The 18426-nt window shown below is 34.4% G+C and overlaps 1 protein-coding gene across 1 annotated transcript in view; it reads right to left on the bottom strand.

Annotated features, from left to right (window-relative positions):
* Window positions 1-18426, bottom strand: part of LOC132743895 (kielin/chordin-like protein) — a 146143-nt gene that overhangs the window by 96865 nt on the left and 30852 nt on the right. Inside the window, exons 17-30 of the mRNA XM_060732489.1 lie at window positions 16947-17126; window positions 16091-16171; window positions 14770-14942; window positions 14125-14310; window positions 13361-13461; window positions 12882-12936; window positions 12270-12449; window positions 11512-11788; window positions 10202-10378; window positions 9331-9452; window positions 3989-4222; window positions 1861-2554; window positions 836-1017; window positions 43-213 (exon numbers count right to left, since the gene is read on the bottom strand). Of these exons, the coding sequence (XP_060588472.1) occupies window positions 43-213; window positions 836-1017; window positions 1861-2554; window positions 3989-4222; window positions 9331-9452; window positions 10202-10378; window positions 11512-11788; window positions 12270-12449; window positions 12882-12936; window positions 13361-13461; window positions 14125-14310; window positions 14770-14942; window positions 16091-16171; window positions 16947-17126 (2813 nt within the window). The remainder of the gene's footprint in view (window positions 1-42; window positions 214-835; window positions 1018-1860; window positions 2555-3988; window positions 4223-9330; window positions 9453-10201; window positions 10379-11511; window positions 11789-12269; window positions 12450-12881; window positions 12937-13360; window positions 13462-14124; window positions 14311-14769; window positions 14943-16090; window positions 16172-16946; window positions 17127-18426) is intronic.

The following is an 18426-nucleotide window of genomic DNA, read 5'->3' as shown; positions in this document are numbered from 1 at the left end:
TATATATAATTATATACTACACACAATACCATATGACATTACCTGACATTCACATTGAGTACAGTTGTCATTAACATCATCATACATGTCCCTGTTTTGTATAACAACCAGCCCCAGTTGACAGTTGTTGCATTCGGGACAGCACTCCCCACGGGTCGGATGCTGACATGTTAGGGCAGGACACTGCCGCCTTTCACAAGAAACTGTTCCTCCCTATAATTAAATCAACCAAGCTAAATACTGTGAATTCACTTAATTTTGTGGGCATGAAATTTCGTGGTCTTGTCAAAAAGGACATTTTTGTTGGTCCTTATATCCATGGATTGTCTAAGGTAAAATGCAAACAATGTAATGCAATATAATGTTACAGCAGACTTTATGACCTATCCACAAAACCACAAAAGTTAGTGCCCCATAAATAATAATGATTTTGTAATACTGCAAGATAAACTAGGTATTCTCCAAAATTAAATATCAAACTTAAATAACTAGCCTAATAAATACACTTTGTTTGTAGTATTTCATTACAGAATGCAAAAATTAAGCACCCAGAGGTTCATACTCGCCTGGAATCCAGGCATTGGTATTTTTTGCTTTTTCATAACTTAAACGTTATTTAATATGAGCACATCACTATTACTGGTTGTTCAATTTCTGATAATATTGATCTGCCTAACAGAAGCACATGAAAAATAGAAAGACTGGAACCCAGGCAATTAATGGCCATGCCCTTAATTTAAGAATGTCACCAAGTTTAAAACTGACAATTCCTAGTTCTATTAACCACATATTCTGCTAACTTACATGTCAAGCTACGCAACATTGTACATATTACCTGACAGACACATGTAGAGCAAGGTTTTGTTACATCTTGTACTTGATCACCATCATTGTATTGTCTACCATTAGTATAACAGCTTCTAGTAGGCCTCTCACATTCAGGACAACAGTCACCAAACACTGGTTGATCACATGTCACAGGTGGGCAGACAACAGGTGTGCATGTTATATTACCGTCTGCAAGTAATGAATAGTTGAAATAATTTGACTGAGTAATATTGTAAAAAATATATTAATTTAAAATTTTGGGGGCATTAAAATTCAGTTGAGGAGTCATTGGTTATCTGTTGAGGCTACCAGTGAAGGACCTCCCCCAGCCTCTTATGTGTTTTAAATGATTACTTTTTGTTTTTGGGAGTTGCACAGTAAAAGAATAGCATAGGGTCCCACACAAATTGCCTGTAAACAAAATTAGAGTTTCTATATAATATATAACAACATGATGAGCTTAAACATGACATAAAATATAGACTAGCTGGACATTCAAATGTCATCATAGTAACTAAGTCATGAAAAACTCTATAAAATTGTTACTTTTTAAAGTAAAAGCTGATAATGTAATGTAGCCAGGATTTTAAAGAAATCAATTTAACAAAACATTATCTAATAATTTTTTTTCTTAACAGTTATACACCAGGCGAGATCACAGTGGGCAGATAACCAAATCATGTGACTCAGCCGAGACATCTTTTTTTGTAAAATTGATCCGACTCCAGACCATTCTACTTGAAAGACCTTGCTTTAACACAATTTTGTAATGCACCTGTCAAGTGTAACCACAGCCCCTTTGACCCCAAAAAGCACCAGGCACTTCAACTTTCAAATACCTGGTAAAGGCCCAATCCTTTAGAAACATTTACACGTAGAATGTAAAATCCCCATCCAAAAGATTAAGAAAATACTCCTTGCCATTTTGCACCAAAATGCAGTTAAGGCAGAACTCCACATTATCCCCCCCCCCCTCCATTTCGCTAGGGTGGGAGGCCATGGTTACATTTGGCTGAACTTAAATATAAATACCTTGACAGGTACAGTCTTGGCAACCATGTTGGAATCTCTGTCTATTTTTATATTCCTTACTTTCATAGAAACAATCAGTGCATTCGCTACAACAAGAACCTCTGATTGGATGGGAACATGTAACATCTGCACACTGTCGTCTGCTGCAAGTCACTTTTCCTTTCTCACAGACACAATCTTGGCAGCCTTCCAAAATACTAGGAAATATTTCCCCATCGGTGTAATGTTTACTTAAATAGTAACAGTCAGTTCTGCAGGTGTTGGTACATTTAACACTTCCCACGCTGCAAAAGCAACGCTGACACGTGTCTGCTTCACTTTGAAAATAGGTCAAACTGTTATGAATCTTGCCTTCGTAGTCACATTGGTCACAGACAGGGCAGCAGTCATATCTGACTGGGTGGGTACATCGAGGTTCAGGACACACTTTCTTGTCACAAATAATATTACCCATCACGCATCGGCACTCTTCACAAGAGTTTAGCACACTTTGAATTTTTGCATCGTTTCTCACTATTTTGCCATAATAATTACAATCTTTACATTCAAGACAACAAGATCCTTGAACCGGACTGTTGCACGTAGGTTGGTCACATGATAACCGGTCACATGACGCGGTTCCGTTGTTGCATGTACACTGAATGCATTTATCATGAGGATCAAGAAATTGACTGCCATTTTCAATATTTAGTCCCTGAAAATAAACAGATAAATAATACATGTATATGAATGGTACTTAATAAATCTTGCAAAATCTTTTTTCATACACATGTTAACAACAAAAGTATATATCAAAATCTAAGTACAATTGTATTTGTACAAAAAGGAAGCAGAAAAACACTAGCATTGAAAAAAAGGGATATAACCCTTTTTTTTAAAAAACTATTAAGCAGTTTGATATTATTTCAAATTCTTAAATGTTTGTCTGGTTTTAACAGTGTTTTAGTCATATCTCAGTGGTTGGTCTACCCTAAAAACTAGCATTGCTGGATAACTAACCAAAATTAACCAGTTTCACCAAGTAAAGTGCAATTTCTAATCCAACATGAATCAGAGGCAAATGACCATTGGACTCAATTGTCAGTATCACGTTTTCTGATATTGCACAGATTATGGTCATGAAGTGGGCTGGAGAATGGTACAAAATAGCTTAAAGCTTTTATCACAAGCTAAAATAAATGTCATATTTAGGTGAAAATATGTAACTGAAATTCCTAAAATACACTAATTTTTAAAAAGCAATGAAAGTGATATTTGCTGCAAGATTAAAGATTCAAGATAAAAATTAGAAAAAACTGTCCTAATAGTAGATTAAGAATTTTAGATTTTATATTAAATAAACACAAAACTTTTTTGACCTTTAACCTGATAATGATCAGAAAGTGATTAATATCCCAAGTTATAAGCATAAAGTCAGAACTAGTAATCTCAGGAAAGCTGGCTGAATGGCTTCTTACCAAGTCAGAGGCAAGCCATTGTAAAATCCTTAAGTAATAAACTCTACAATCATTGCTGAATATTGATTGGCTCCAGGAATGGTACTGTTAGTAAGTTTATAGCTTCCTACACAACCCATATAAAATGAATTCTGTATAAACCAAGAGTCAGATCAGCCTACCAATGATCTATACTGTTTTAAGATATTTTTTTGCATTTTGCTATTGAAATTCCTTAAACATTAAATGGACTGTTTTAAATTCAAAACTGGACAAGTCCATTACACAGCAGCATTACTGCAGCATGTTAAAGGTTGTTATTAAAGGAACTACACACAGGTAAATATGGAAGTTGTATTTCATGCATAGATCTACTGGGGTACTTAAAACAGAAAGATAAACAAAACAATATATATTTTGTACATTGTACTCATAAAAATTGAAAATTATATTTCAGTCCTACCCTTAGCCCAAATTGAATGAAAAGCATTGCAACTCTTCAATTTTGGGTCAATTTTCATAATTTGAATAATTTTTCTGGAAAAACAGAGTGAGCAATGATCTAAAATTTTGCTTAAAAGTTTAGATCTACATCAAATAGAAAATTTATCTTGAAAAATAATTTTCAGTCCTGTTATGTCAACAACAAAAAAGTCAGTGGAGTCCCTTTAAGAAATAGCAACTTTTCTTACCTTATAATCACAGTCAGTACACCGCTGACAACATTGTCTTGTAACAGGATGACGACAAGTGACCGCCGGACACACCGGAGCATCTTGACATTGTACATCTCCGTTAATGCAACGGCACTGACCACATTCTTGACCACTTGAGAATGTCTCCCCGTTCTTGTACTGGACATTATTATATAGACAATCTGTGCATGATGGGCAACAGTCAACTAAAACTGGGTACCGGCACGATACCTGAATGAGAACTTGAGATATTTTATGGTTGTAATAAAAGTGCATTTTTTTTCAACATGTACCTGGTACTTAAAATACAAGTCCCAGCCTCTATATACTGTTATATTAAAAGGATCTTACACCAGCTGCCGGTATAGTCCGGAATATCTAGCTCGAGGGTAACTGTTCATGGTGGTAATGAGGCTCTGCCGAGTTTCTGCTAAACAGTTACCCTAAAACTTGAAATTCCGGTCTGTTATGATAGCCTGTGTAAGATTCTTTTACTTGCATATTAAATATTAATCATACTTCAGAAAGAAAGTACAAAAACTAATTTTTAAAACTTTTTTCTTACAGTAGTGTATGAATTTAGAACTTCATTCATTACAGCAAAATGACGTCATTCTAAGAATGCAATTTACTCATTAAAGTTGTGCGGGAATGATGTCTTTTAAAGAACGTGACTTGTGTTACACAAGTGGTTTAAGACAGGTTTTTGTTGCACCAGTGTATGCAGTAGATAACCCTGTCTGATATGCAAGAATACACAATCTCACCTGTCTGAATTTGTTATTTCATATAGACAAAAAAGTCATGAAATAAACATCTTCCAAAGGTAAGAACAAAATAATTAATCGCTTGAAAAACATAGTTATTGATATTTTAATTTAAAATATTACATTCTTTTGGATATTGCATTGCCTAAACAGAATTCCTCCATTTCTATTTTCTGATTTCTTTTTTCTTTTTGACAGGAGCGATCAGTGATCACATGTGTTGCCTCATGATGGCCAATTTCATGTTGGGACAAGTTTTGTGACAGACGGACAGACAGACGGACAGTGCACAACTACACTTGGTACTGATCATTCCTGTAAAGTTTGGATAAAATTGCACCAGTGGTATAAAAGAAGTAGTCCGGACAAACTTTAAAAATAAAAATTATTAAAGGGCAATAACTCTGACAAAAATCATTGAACCGGAAAATGCTGAGAATATGCACAACTAGACATGGTACTGATCATTCCTGTAAAGTTTGGATGAAATTGCACGAGTAGTTTATGAGGAGTAGTCCGGACAAGCTTTTGTGTATCTGGCAACACACAGAAAAAAACACCTTTTTATCAAAAGGCCATAACTCGGCCCAAAATCATTCAACCGGAAAACCCGTGCAATATGCGCAAGGGCTTGAGCTACTGATCAATCCTGTAAAGTTTCATTGAAATTGCATTAGTGGTATAAGAGAAGTAGTCTGGACAATCTTTAAAAATAAAAATTATTAAAGGGCCATAACTCTGACAAAAATCATTGAACCAAAAAATGCTGACAATTTGCACAACTAGACTTGGTACTGATCATTCCTGTAAAGTTTGGATGAAATTGCACCAGTAGTTTCTGAGGAGTAGTCCGGACAAGTTTTGTGACGGACGGACGGACGTTCTCACAGGACAGTAATTATGTGGCTACTCTATTGTTCTCTCTATTGTTCTTTTTAGCCACACAAAAGAAAATAGCCACATAAAAGCAGACAGACAGACGGAGGGACAGACAGACAGACGGACAGACAGAGAAGTGATCCCTATATGTCGCCACTACTCCGTAGAGGCGACACAAAAATGACACAACTTGCACAAATTTTTCTAGTAAGAAAGCTAGATTTTTGTGTGACAACTAGCGTATTAATAATTCTTCAATAAAGTATATGACGGTAAAACCGGGCCTGTTGTGTTCACTAAGATTTAATGATCAGGATCAACATCTCAAATATATTCCATTCTTTACCCTAATATATTAAATATCAACTTATAAATGTGGCAAATTATAAAATTACACTTATTGTTACTTTACAAGATACAGGCATTTTACATTGATCTTGATCCTAAAATTGATCCTTATTTTGATATGATTAATTTTGAATTTGTTTCGTTATTTGTCCTTTTTTATCCCCAAACAGGGCATTTGTTTCAGTGCAAATCAGCAATTTTTGTACCATTCAACTTTAAAGTCTTTCATATAATAGATTCAATTTTAGTTTCATAAAGCAATGAAAATAAAAACAGGATCATTTAATCCTGATTCAGATTTTTTCTGAGTGATTTGTGCAAGTTATCATCAAATAGTTAACATTGTTGTGCATATTTTCACTTATCACGATATACATGTAACATAACAGTTTCAATCAACTTGGCTAACTATAAAAATAAATACAATTAAATATTTTTTTTCAGTTATTTTTATATAATAACCAAGGGTTATTTTCCTGACAATGGTTGAATCTGGATGAGCATATTCGTGGAGGTATTGGTAGTTTTCACTCAGGATCACGGTAGTAAGTCACACTGAATTTACCAGAGCACAGTTCAGCCACCGTACATTCCTGGGCAGACTGTCAAGCAGTTTACCAGTACTAGTTGCCTTCACTTTCGGAAGGAACTGTTATTTCTGTATATGCCAGAGCAAAGGTACATTACAAATGACCGTAGAAAGGATTTCATGATTGACCTGCACCGTCTGGGAATCGAACCCGGGTTTCCCGATTCACAGTCCAAAGCTCTACCTATTCAGCTAACCGGATGGCTGAGCACATTCAGTCTCTAGGTAGATTATTTATTTGACCCCAAGGTCACTTGTTTTGCTCAAACAATAAAATATCTTGTAAACAATAAAACTTTTTTGTCTTTTTTCTTTATTTTGTATACAATAAAAAAACAATACAAAAGTACAAAAATGGAATAATAAAATATTGAGGTATAATCAATCACTGAACACAACTATTTTATTCAGTGAATAACTGATATTACAAAACTTAGCCAAATAAATATTGGCTAAGCGGTAACTGTTAAGGACTGGCTAAATGTAAATGGGACATATTGTGACAAAATATGTTTGGATAAATGTAAAACGGACATCCTCTGAAAAAACATGTTTGGTTGAACATAAATAGGCCATTCTCTGACAACATCTGCTTGGCTGAATGTAATTTTACCTTTCTCTGACAAAATTTGTTAAATAGGTAAGTTTCTGATAATAATCTGTTTGGCTAAAAGCCTAAATGTAAATGAGACATTTTCTGTTTGGTTGAATGCAAATGGGTCATTTTCTGACAAAATCTGTTTGTCTCTAAATGTAAATGAGACATTTTCTGACAAAATCTGTTTGGTTGAATGCAAATGGGTCATTTTCTGACAAAATTCGTTAGGTTGAATGTAAATGCATGTAAGTCAATTTCTAAGAAAATTTGTATGGCTAAATGTAAATGGGTCATTTTCTGACAAAATGTGTTTGGTTGAACTTTAAATATTTCATTCTCTGACAAAATCTGTTCGGCTAAATGTAAATGGGTCAATCACTGACATCTGTTTGGTTGAATGCAATTTTACCTTTCTCTCTAAAATTTGCTCAACTAAATGGGTAATATTCTGACAATAATCTGCTTGACTGTAAATGGGCCATATTCTGACAATGACTGTTTCAACATAAATAGCTATATACTCAAAGTATCATTTACTTAGAAAGTTCTTGCAGATGAAAAGAAGCTTTCAAGTTAAAACAATGCTATTATACTAAAATAATGACTTGTTTATCAGATTTGTTGCTCTTGTAGGTGCTCGAGTTTTTCTAGGTTTGTCATGGAATGGCCCACATTTTAATACTAAACTTCTATGTCTGCATACAAATCATTGTTCACATCAACATCATATACTGCTTAAAAAAACTGTAATGACCAGTAAATGGTAAGTTACTTCCCTTTGTTACAAGTACACCTTTTGCATGTAATGACATTTTGCTGTCTTATTTGAGAAATATACAAGAGATAATACCTTTTCTAGGTGATCTAGATGAACCTGTATAGAATATTAATGCAGGCGACAGATAACAATGTTAGCATGTGTTTTTAAACATGACAAAACAAACTTGTGAACAGTAAGTTTCTATCTACCATAAAACAATGATACAAATATTTTATCAAATCCTAGCAAATCAATGAAATGACTTTGATTTGGGTGATAATGCAGTAATACATTAATGTTACGTAAAAAGGCTCTGCTGTCAGGCAAAAAGATAATTCCGTTTCTGATCTCCAGAACTCCATCAAGCGGGTAGGAATTTCTTTTCTTATATATCTTTTTATACATGTATATATTGTAAAGAAAAGATTTTGAAAAAGCTAAAAGGCAAATAAAATGTCTAGGGCAGTTGAGGTAAGGAGACTTTGAGAAGCAGAACTATTTTTGGCTTATCATGGCAAACTTAACTGTTTTTGGCCTAATCATGACAAATTTACCTATTTTTTGCCTAATCATGGAAAACTTAACACAGACTCAATTATAGCATGATTTTCTTTGACTTTGAATTTTCTTGTACATGTATATGAAATTACATTAAATTTGTATATGATTCCTAAACTTTCATATAGAGGTGCCATAACTTAAATAGTTCACTGTAAATGAACACTTACTGAAAACGTAGAATTACAAATGTGAAATAATTAACAAACAAACTCATGAAATTTTATAAGAAAGATAACGCACAAGTTGTTCAGAAAAAATCAATAACTAATCAATTTTCATTGTGAGTATTAAACACTACATTTCTAGGGTTATATGTATCATTCTGTTAACAAATGAATCATACCTATGTGGTAAAATGATAGACTTAACAGGGTTTTGTGTGGGGTTTTCACAATTCAATGTCTAAAAATAAATACATCCTACTTAAATAGTTATAACTCACACTATAACATACAAAGTAATCCAAATGAATAAATGACACAAAAGAACACTTTACAACAATTATTTTGCAACTTCCACAAAGCGTTTACAAAAATTGCACCACTTTGTGGCATAATGTTAATCTCCCCTTTCAAAAAAAGGCCACTTCATTTTTATTTTTCAAAAGTTAAAATTCCGCCACTTTCCTCATTGTCAATTCATTCATCTCTCTTATTAAATGTTAACAACTGAACTATAAGCACAAAGATGCATTGTCCGACTACACTTTTAAGCTGACATAGAATTAGGCACAATGACATAACAAAATTCGTTAGACTGGCTCATAACAAAATTCGTTAGACTGTTTCATAACAAAGCTCGTTAAAACTGATTTTAGTTGTTCGCAGCTTAGGGTACCTTTGGACACAGCCTACTGTCACAAGCTACATTGCCTGCAATACACAGACAACGCTCGCATGGTTTACTCGGATTCTGGAAGTCTCTGCCATCTCGGTACAGTAATCCTTGGAACGTGCAATCTGAAAAACAGAACCAGTAATAAATCATGACATTAGTGTTGGGAGTTTATCCGCTGTACCACAACTGTACCACAGCAGTAAGCCACTTTGAACTCACCAGTTCAGCCACTGCATCGTTCCTGGGCAGGCTGTCAAGCAGAACCACTTGCCTTCACTTTCACAAGGAACTGAAAACTTCTGTACATGCCAAAGCAGAGGTACAGTACTGTATGACTCAAATAACTTTTTGTAATTTTAGTTCAATTAAAAGATATCGAATTAATCTACAATGCCTGGATTTTATTATCAAGCATTGTAACCTCAAGAACATTCAATTAACTCAATTTCCGTCCATAAGAATAAATTTTCTACAACTCAGGGTGGCAGAAATTTATAGCATCACTTATGCATCTTCTTGGGTAAAACATTTACCACAACCAGAAATATATTCATGTACACACATAAATAAAAGTCTATGATTACAAGTATGAATGCAGACTCTTATATAAGTCAAATAATGTTAACCCTTAACCTGCTGGAACTAAAAGTGATAAGCCTTTGCCGCTAGTAAAGAGCCAGGTCATCCTGTAATGTCATATTCAATATACTCTTGGCTGACTCACTTCAAATTTTCATCCTAATATCCCGAAAAATTAATAATGGACAGTTCCACAAATGGAAGCTTGTCAAGTCCATTTAAAAAATTCTGCAGGTTAAAGGTTTTTAACAAATGAGCCAAAAAAAAATTTATGTTGAAGAAGATTCCATACCTGAGCAGACTGGGCAACATTCTCCGGGTGGGTAGGTAGGACTACTGCAGTCTGGCATGGAGCATGCTCTTCTTGTGCACTCTACAGAGCCCGCCTTGCACACACAGTCCTCACATTTCTCATACGGACTTGGGAACATTTCTCCTAACTCAAAACGCATTCTGTTATATTCACAGTCTAAAAATATGGCATGAGATACATTTGTTACCAAAAATAGTAAATAACAACAGCAAGTATAATATTTCAAAACTAAACAGAGAATTTCTAATATTTGTTTACATGTTATTTAATGACCATGTGAGACAGACTGTGTGCTTGTAAATTTAATCCCTACAGTGCTTTAAAATGGTGTAATAGCTTTCATCATCTTTAAATTTGTGTAATTGCTTTCAGCACTTTTGAATTTGTGTAATAGCTTTCAATAGCTTTGAATTTGTGTAAAAGTTTCAACATCATTAAATTTGTGTAAAAGCTTTCAATAGCTTTGAATTTGTGTAATAACTTTCAAAACTATTGAAATTTGTAATAGCTTTCAATACCATTGAATTTAAGTGAAAACTTTCAACACATTTGAATTTGTGTAAAAGCTTTCAACACCTTTAAATTTGTGTAATAGCTTTCAACAGCTTTGAATTTGTGTAAAAGTTTCAACATCATTGAATTTGTGTAAAAGCTTTCAACAGCTTTGAATTTATGTAATAACTTTCAACACTATAAAATTTTGTAATAGCTGCCAATACCATTGAATTTAAGTAAAAACTTTCAACACATTTGAATCTGTGTAAAAGCTTTCAACACCTTTAAATTTGTGTAATAGCTTTCAACAGCTTTGAATTTGTGTAACAGTTTCAACAGCCTTGAATTTGTGTAATAGCTATCAACACCTTTAAATTTGTGTAAAAGCTTTCAACACCTTTGAATTTATGTAATAACTTTCAACACTATTGAATTTTGTAATAGCTTTCAATACCATTGAATTTAAGTAAAAACTTTCAACACATTTGAATTTGTGTAAAAGCTTTCAACACCTTTAAATTTGTGTAAGAGCTTTCAACAGCTTTGAATTTGTGTAAAAGTTTCAACAGCTTTGAATTTATGTTAAAGACTTTCACTTCTTTGAATTTGTGTAAAAGCTTTCACACAACTTTGATTTTTTTTTAACTTACAACACCCTGATTTTGTGTAAATTAATACACTTGCACTGCTTTATGTTTTTTGCTATTTTTACATTGGTTTCAAAGTTGATCTACTTATTCTAAATTAACAGAGCGGGTAACGCAATTAAATGTTGTGAATTAAAAGTAACATACATTCACAAGTGTTACAGCACTGGTCTCTTCCTGGATGTCTACAGTTGACAGCTGGACACTCCCTACGTCCACAATCAATGAGACCCTGGGAGCAGTGACACACCTCGCACTGATCCCGTGATGCTGGTACCTCCTGACTTTCCCGGTACTGGCGCCCGGCGTACACACAAGACTGAGCCGGACATATAGGACAGCATGTATCCTTGTCTAGGACGGGATCTATGCAGTTGGCACGAGGACAGGAAACAGCTTTTCTCTGACAAGTAACTGACCCATACTGTAAAATGTGTACAAAAAGAAATCTAAAAAAGGTACAAAAAATAATATTATGGTTAAGCGTTAAATGAAGTATCAATGGGCAACATTTGTTATACCATTTGGTAAGTAAAAATCGCTTTTTACAAAATAGGTGTAATTCATATAAGAGGAAGAAGGAGTTACATTTAAGTTACAACAGTTTTGATGTAAGTCTCCGGTTTGCCTGTTTGACAAAGCAGAGACACTATCAAAGATTCTGTACAGTCATAATATTATCTTGCAATATTTCACACAGGATAAGAACATTGTCATACCATGCCATATTTCACATAAGATACAACTATTCTCAAATCTTGAAATATTTCACACAAAACATAACCATTGTTACATACCTCCCAATATTTCACACAAGACATAACAGTTGTTACAACTTGCAATTATTAATAATTTCACACAAGATTTGCGCATTTTCACATCCAGCCCCCGCTGTGCTGACTTACCCTACATGAGCATTCCTCACATTGATCAGCTGGGTTGGTAAATGTCTGTCCGTTCCTGTACTGTACGTTGTTAATCTCGCACATCGTGCAAGACGGACAACAGTTCCCGGGTCTGTTGGCAGGATGAGTACATGTTACTGTCGGACATGACATCATGTTCATACACCGGATTCTCCCCATCTGTAATGATAAAATAAAAACCATTAAAATCAAAGGGCCGCAGGCTCTGTGGTATTTTTTTATCTTTGCAATCTAAATCGTCACTGTATATCTGAGAAATTTGTCTTTCCTCTGTTAAAGTTATATTTAGTATACTATAATCACTTAAAGACAGGCACGATATGCAGCGACTTCGTTTAGATTTATACAATAACAATGTTGAGTTTGATGTTGGGTTGCAATCACAAATCATTGTATTTCTCATTGTTTTGTGCAGCCAAACTTTTCCTTGCATATCATAGATATTCCTTAAATGCTTAAAAAAAAATAGAATTACCCATGCACACGGAAGTTATACGAAGAAAGCCTGAATAAAATGAAATAATTCTAAATTGAGAATTTCCATTTAGGGTTTGTAATCCTTATCAATTTCGAGGTATTTTGATGTAATACACTCTGATGTCTTCGGTAATCGACAGCATCCTCCTTTCGTGAAATTGATATCTTCCTTAAAACAAAACAAATGAAACCCATAACTTCCTGGAACCAAAAGAAATTAGACTTAGCCATCAGTATAGAGCCAGGCCAGCCTGTATTTCTGTGCAGTTCAACCAGGCTCTACACTGTTAGCTGATTAAGTTTGAATTTTCATCTTGATATCCCCAAAACTGATAATGGACAGTTCCAAAAACAGAAGCTGGGTTAGTCCATTTAAGAAATTATGTAAGTTAAGGGATATTGCCAAATTAATTTACCAACAACAGAAAAAGGCAAGTGACTCAAAATTGGCAACTGTAACCACTCAGCCAATTTTACCATTTACTTATAATTTTTTAAAACAAAAACACTCACCATGCAGGTACAGACTTTACATCTATCCATAAAGTCAATGAATGTTTGACCATCTCTATACTCTATACCCATCACATTACATCCCATGGGGCAAACTGGACAACACTGGACCCTTCACTAGCACGGCATTGTCACAGTTCACTGGTGGGCAACCCATATAACTGCACTGTACAGAGCCACCCTGTTGGTACAAAAAATCACATCACAAAAATCAGTGAAAATCTATGATATTTATGTAATTTTCAAAATAATCTAATTACAGAAGTGACACAGTTATGATAATAGATAATTAAGTTTTGTCTTCAAACTTTAAAAGTGGTCTGAATTTATTCAGTTTCATCTATAACTTATAAATTTTCATATCAATAATGATAGAAGTTATAGTTATTATAATATATTATAAAGTCAAGTCTTCAAACTTAAGAGACTGAATTTATTCATTTTCATCTATGATTTATTAATCTTCAAATAATCATACTGGTTAGAGACTTTAAGTGTAATTCTGTGACTGTGAAATTTCTGAGTAATCTTAATGTTGCTCCTGCTGGGCCTCATTTCTGGGTGGAAGGTTTTAAGAGGAACTATGCAAATAGTTCTTACCTTTAAAAATATTGCAAAATTTAGCGTATGATGAGACTGATTAAAAATATATTTTTATATAGAGAAAATGGAGTAAGCTGATACAAACTGCAAAAGATCGCAAATGAAGTATTCTTTTAAAGCTTCATATAATAATGAATGATGATATAATATGTACAGCAAAAATCAAGTGGGCCGACACCAGTTTTAAGTGTTTGTAGGGGCGGTCACTGGTAATTTAAGACAAGTTATAAACTGAACTCACCATACATCTACACACTTTACAATTATCACTTCCCGGTGGAACAAATTTCTGTCCATTCCTAAATCGTCGTCGTAGATAACTGCATCCATCACATGTAGGGCAGCACTGATTACGAGACCGGATCGGATGAGTACAGCGTGATATTGGACATTCACTTTCTCTAGAGTTACAACGTACCTCACCTCCCTTAATTATTTGTAATACATATTAATTATCAATTATATAAAAAGAAATATGAGCCGCATCATGACAAAACCAACATAATGGTAAAAGTTGTTTGCACCTGGGGACTAGCTTGGAAAAACCAAGTTTTGCTGAGTTCCCAGATTACAACTATTACCTATAGAATGACAAAGTATTTAGGAATGGCTCTTGCCCCTTTTATATCAAGGTAGAAATCCATGACAAAAAAAATAGTTTATTACATTATTATATGGCATAACAAATCCTTCATTAGAGTTTCCCCTAGATTGTGAATATTTCTTTAACTTTAAATATATTTTTCTCCAATTTAATCTTTATTAAACCTGTAAGATTCATTTTACTCATCTAGAAACATGCTGCCTTAATTTCATAGAAAAAACCAATTATCTAAGAAGATAAGAACAGCTTACACACAGTATAATTCTAAGCAGTAACACTCACTTGGCACACACAGTCTAGGCACGGTTCTAGTTTAGGCGTGAATCTCTGACCCTCCTCATACGAACGCCCATTGTAATCACATTGCTGACAAACTGGACAACACTCTCCGGGTAACTGTACTGGGGTACGACAACTTAACTGCGGACATGACACATACTCACAGCTTACCTCCCCTGAAATTAAAAATTATCCATGCTTAAAGGCCCATTATGCCCAAGAAATGTTTTTAATTTAATTTATCAAAAGCTTTTCATTTGTGGGGTCCTGTTATAGTTTCCAAAATATTTGTCATTGGCAAAGTAACATTTTTTGCTTCTGTTGCTTTTGTTACCTAATATTGTTATAGTTATTTGGTATTTTGTATTGAAGTCAAAATACTACTTTGTTTAAATTTGTTACTTTTATGGCCAATAATTTCACATTCTGTGCTTCTTTCATTTTATGATAAGCATCTAACATGCTCTAAAACCACTTTTTAAACATTTTAAAACTAATGTTTGCTCTTTCTAAAGGCATGAGCCCTTTAAAACTTTATTTTGAAAACTTTGCTGAACAATATCTATCTAAACAATATCTCTGTATAGAAACAACAATTAAACTTTCAAATGGTACATTACAATCACAAAACAATAAAAGAAACACACATAAATTAACATACATGCACATATATAAAGCAATTAAACATGTCCAAAGCATTTTTTCAATACTACATGATTCATATTAAATACATTTAGTCTGTAAACAAGTTTTGAGCTGGACAAGCCATTATTTCTGCTCAATCTTACAAAGCTCTATACAACTAGTAATTCTTAATATGAGCCGTGTCATGACAAAACCAACATAGTGGGTTTGCCACCAGCATGGATCCAGTCTGATCAGGATCAATGCTGTTTGCTATCAGTTTCTCTACTTGTAATACGGTTTGTAAGCGAACAGCATGGATCCTGATCAGACTGTGCGGATGCGCAGGCTGGTCTGGATCCATGCTGGTCGCAAACGCACTATGTTGGTTTTGTCATGACGCGGCTCATATTAGCTTTTAAAATATAACTATTAAAATATTGAGCCTGACTTCCCTGAAGTAAGTTCCAAATTTAAAGTTGGACAAGTTCATTGTACTTTTTTTGGAAATGATAATGATAAAAATGTTGAATCTGTTATGTGACTTTCTCATTCAAATTAATACATGTATAGAAATGAGTTGGCTTTTTTTTATTTCAATGTCTATAATTTGAGGGCTTGTTGTGAAATGGTTGTAATTCATATGACATAAAGGCAATACAACCATTTTGCTCAAACCCATTGATAAAAGCTGTACTACCTTCTCTACAGTGACAAGTAGAACAATCATCAGAGTACACAACATCGCCATGTTTATATGTCCGACCTTCGTACTCACATACTGAAATCAGAAATCACATATCATATCACCAAATATTAGCCAAAGAGATGAGTTTTGGGTTGGAAAGAACATGAAGGTCACTGTATGAGACCAAGACATACAGTAACATGTAAAAACAATGAAAAGCACTTATAATGAAAAAGGGAAATATGCAGTTCAAAGTCACATATTTTACACAGAATGACAGGTGATATTCCTGAAGACTTTCTACACAGTAGTATCTCAAAGCTCATACTCCTTAAATATGAAACCACAAATCACTGTATTTGGCAAGATCTCGTAAGTTAAACCCTTAACCTGATGGAAACGAACTAATTAGCCTTTGCCACAAATATAAAACTAGGCCAGTCTGTACATAGAGAGACCCAGGCTAACAGCACAGGTCACTTTCATTGTGATTGATCATGAAATCCTTTCTTCAGTCATTCACACTTTACCTCTGCTCTGGCATGTACAGAAGTTATCAGTTCCTTGAAAAGTGAAGGTAACTGCTTGACAGGCTGCCCAGGAACGGTGGTGGCTGAACTGTGCTTTGGTTAATTCAATGTGGCTAACTGCGGTGACCCAGAGGATAAACTACCAACACAGCAACCATCCTTGCAGTCTGACCGGGCTCTTTATTGCTGGTAGCTCAATTCTTGCACTTTAACTTATATTGGAATATTTCAAACTTTGAAAGGACTGGCTTATTTTCAAAGCTGAGCAAATCCATTCCACAAATTCAGCAGGTAAAGGGATAAAAAACCCAAATAATGGTCTGTAAAAATTGGTTTACCTTTACATTGTGGGCAACAAGCACCTGGGGGTGTTTCTGTAACTCTACATGGTAGCCTTGGACATGGTCCCAATGATTGACAGGTCACCTGACCTCTTGAGCAGGTGCACTGTTGACAATTATCCCCTGGACGGACGAAAACTTGTGAGTCTCTCACGATTTGACCAAGGAAATTACAATCTGAAAATCAAAGTTGACATGTTGAATGTCGCTGTTACTTATGTAAATGTTCTGGTCTGTTATAGCAATCAGTGTAAGATTCTTATATAATAGTAAATGAAATATAAGGTAAAGATAAATAGTGTCACCCCTTATTAGACACCTTTTGCTTGCATACCATGTACCTCCCAACTCCTACCATTATGCCAGGCGCCAGGCAGATAGAAATCAGTAACCATTCATTTTAACAACCACGTGGCTCACAAAGCGGCCAATTTGGAACGAGTCCCGCGAGAAACATTCATCCTTCAATTAACGCTCCCCGTGGGGCTCGAACCTTCAACCTTCATATCCAACGCAGACGCCTTAACCACTAGGCAAACGGTACTGCTTTGAAAAATGTAAGTTTACCTCATAAATATAACTAGAAATGTGTCATCATGCCACGGATGCCCCCGCATGCAGCCGAAATTTCAAATGTTATGATATTTAGTTCCAAATTTGTTTGCACAAATTATTGTTTTCATTTTAAGTTCAAAGCCCTTAAAACTTTTCAATGTTAACACAAACCATTTTTATACAATGTTCAAGGCACTGAAATTATTCAGTCTTAAACATTTTTATACAATGTTCAAGGCACTGAAAATATTCAGTTTTAACCTTTTAAAAATAGCATATTGCATATTTGTAGCCAACATAATGGCTATATACATTTCCACAAAAGTATGAGTGCTGAAACTGAAAGTTCAAAATTTTTCCAACATTCAGGAAAGATAAGTTTGTCTAAAATCATTGAACCACGACCAAATTCAAACTTAAACTGCTTATTCCTAAGATGTATCTATATTATTTTCAAAGTGAAAGGGACATAACTCTGCCAAAAAATCATCGAACCATGACCAAATTCCAACTTGACCTGCGCATTCCTTTGACATATCCATATGTCAATTTTGAGTTGAATATGTAACACTGTTGGGTTGATAATGAACAGAAACTGTAAATTTCATATTATTTTCAAAGTGAAAGGGGCATAACTCTGCCAAAAATCATCGAACCATGACCAAATTTGAAATTGACCTGCGAATTCCTTTGACGTATCAATATGTCAAATTTGAGTTGAATGTTTAATACTGTTTGGGGAGATAATAAACAGAAACTGAAAATTTTCATATTATTTTCAAAGTAAAAGGGGCATAACTCTGCCAAAAATCATCGAACCATGACCAAATTTGAACTTGGCCTGCGCATTCCTTTGACGTATCGATATGTCAAGTTTGAGCTAAATGTGTTGTACGATTGGGGAGATAATGAACGGAAACTG

This window comes from Ruditapes philippinarum, unplaced genomic scaffold, assembly GCF_026571515.1.
Source record: "Ruditapes philippinarum isolate M1 unplaced genomic scaffold, ASM2657151v2 ctg53_1_1_1_1, whole genome shotgun sequence".
Classification (NCBI taxonomy): domain Eukaryota; kingdom Metazoa; phylum Mollusca; class Bivalvia; order Venerida; family Veneridae; genus Ruditapes; species Ruditapes philippinarum.
Note: the sequence above shows the minus strand (reverse complement) of the source record. Positions and strands in the feature narration are given on the sequence as shown.